This window comes from Anastrepha ludens, chromosome 4 (assembly GCF_028408465.1).
Source record: "Anastrepha ludens isolate Willacy chromosome 4, idAnaLude1.1, whole genome shotgun sequence".
In the NCBI taxonomy this organism is placed as follows: Eukaryota; Metazoa; Arthropoda; class Insecta; order Diptera; family Tephritidae; genus Anastrepha; species Anastrepha ludens.
Window position 1 is genome coordinate 36,345,819 of NC_071500.1, and position 2,465 is coordinate 36,348,283.

The 2,465-nt window shown below is 44.8% G+C and overlaps 1 protein-coding gene across 1 annotated transcript; it reads right to left on the reverse strand.

The window, feature by feature from the left end:
• Positions 1 to 1,135: 1,135 nt before the first annotated feature.
• On the reverse strand, positions 1,136 to 2,161 carry LOC128861771 (uncharacterized). Its single transcript, XM_054100154.1, has one exon. The coding sequence runs from the start codon at positions 2,159 to 2,161 to the stop codon at positions 1,136 to 1,138; it is 1,026 nt and encodes a 341-aa protein (XP_053956129.1).
• Positions 2,162 to 2,465: the final 304 nt, after the last annotated feature.

Genomic DNA, 2,465 nt, shown 5'->3' on the forward strand with positions numbered 1-2,465 from the left:
CGTTGTATTAGCCGTGGCGCAGCATTCCATGTTTCACATCCGTATAGTAAAACGGATATGACGTTGGAATTAAATATTTTTAGTTTGGTGCCACGCGACAAGAATGAGGAGCTCCAGATGTTTTTCAATTGACCGAATGCTTGCAGCGACTTATTTATTCTGTTTTCGATGTCTTCCGCACAGCCGCCAGAGGTTGAGATAATGCATCCTAGGTAGCAGAAACTTTGAACTTCCTCTAAAGGTGTTGAGTTTAGTAGGAATGGGCGCGTGTTGTTTGCATTTATGCGCATGGCCTTGGTTTTAGAGGCATTGATGTTGAGTCCCACTTTCGATGCCAGTGTCGATATCGATTTGAGTTTTCGTGCCATGTCGTCGTAGTTGTGCGCAAGGATGCAAATATCGTCGGCGTAATTGAGGTCGTTTAAGGATCCACGAAGACCCCATGTGATGCCTCTCTGATTAGCAAGAGCCTGACCTAAAATGGCGTCAAGGACAATGTTAAAGAGAGTTGGAGAGAGCGGGAAACCTTGTTTTACTCCAACTTTAACAATTATTGGCTCGCTTAGCTGTCCTTCATGTAGGATTCGGCAGCGTGCGTCCGTATATAAGTTTATAATGAGATTAATCATTCTTTCGGGAATGCCTTTACATCGGAGCGCGGCCCAAATAGCGTCGTGACGAAGAGTATCGAATGCCTTAGCAAAGTCGATAAATATTAAATAAAGCGGTGACCGATATTCCACGCTTTGCTCCACTATTACCCGAAGGCTGTTTACGTGGTCGACACATGATCGGCGTGGCCTGAAACCCGCTTGTTCTTCACGAAATATTGATGTCGAGTAAGCTTCGTGGATTCGTTTGTTTATAATATGGGCAATGATTTTATTAACGCTGCATATAAGTGTAATTCCTCTCCAATTAGAACATTGCGAGAGATCGCCTTTTTTTGGAATTTTTATTATAACTCCTTCCTTAAGCTCGCCTGGAAGGTGCCCGTCTGACCAGAAGCGTTCGATGGTAGGTTGAACGAGCTTAGCGCTAGTAATTGGGTCTGCCTTTAATAGTTCTGGTGCGACGTTATCAATGCCAGGCGCCTTATTGGCTTTTAATGTTGTTATTGCATCTGCAATTTCTTTCATGGAGGGGCATTCCGTCCGGACGCTATCGTTATCAGCGTGTCAGTGTTGGAGAGTAGAGTTTTGTAAAAGTTTTCCCAGACTTTGAGTTGGTCGTTACTTGAGCTGGCAAGCGAACCATTCTCGTCTCGGATTGGCTTACTAGTGGTAGACGGGCGGTTCGCTAGCTGCTTCACTGTTTTATACAGGCCCCTGCTGCAGTATGTCTCGCTTGCGGCCTGTGCTTCTTTAGCAATGTTTTCGATTCGTCTTCTTTTGTCGCAACGCGCGCTTCTTTTAACCATGCGATTTAGTAAGTTGTGTTTTCTCTGCGAATCAAGCTTCGCGCTTCGAGTTCTAGCGGTATTGATTGCGGCTTTGGCAGCTTTCCGTTGTTGAATAAGATTCCAAGTTTCGTCGGATATCCATTCTTTTCGGTTTGTTTTGATGTAACCAATGTGGTTGTTAGCAGCAGTTATAAAAATGTTTTTAATACCGGGCCAGTGATCACGCGACTCACCACGGTTGTTTCTTTCAGCTGACTTCAGAGCATCAATGTATGCGTTTGCCACTTCGGCCACCTTCAACTGCGATATATTGTGCCTTCGTGTTTGTTTATTCTCCCTCTTGACTGCTGCTACTTTAAGACGTAGGGTAGTCAAAATAAGGTAGTGGTCGCTTCCTATATCTGCGCCTCGCTTGTTCTTTACATCGAGCAGTGAGCCTCTCCATTTTTTGCTGATCAGAATATGGTGAATTTGGTTTTCCGTGTGCGAGTCCGGCGACACCCAAGTCACTTTGTGTATGTACTTATGGGGAAGTAACGTGCCACCAATAACCAGATTATTAGTAGCGCACATTTCGGTGAGCATACGGCCATTTTCAGTTATTCTGCCAATGCCGTGAACTCCCATGACATCTTGTAGCGATGTGTTGTCGTTTCCAACTTGGGCATTGAAGTCGCCTAGAATAATGACGATGTCACCTTTTCGGACACTTGACAACACAGAGCTTAAGTTGTTGTAAAAATCTTCTTTAATTGACATCTCAGATAGTTCAGTGGGCGCGTAACATTGGATGCATGTTATGTTTCTAGCTCTGGAGCGAAACCTAGCTTCTATAATACGATCGGAGTGTGGTTTCCAGTCCAACAGAGCGTCACGTGCGTATCTTGACAAAAGGAAACCGACGCCGCCTGTCCGCGGTTCGTTATTTTTTTTCCCCCGAGTAGAGGAATGTGAAGTTGTCGGTTGTTTTGAGCTCACCCATGTCAGCCCATCTCGTTTCCGATAAGCGAAGGATATGTAATTTATAATTTGAGCACTCCTTGCACAGTTGTGCTAGTTTCGA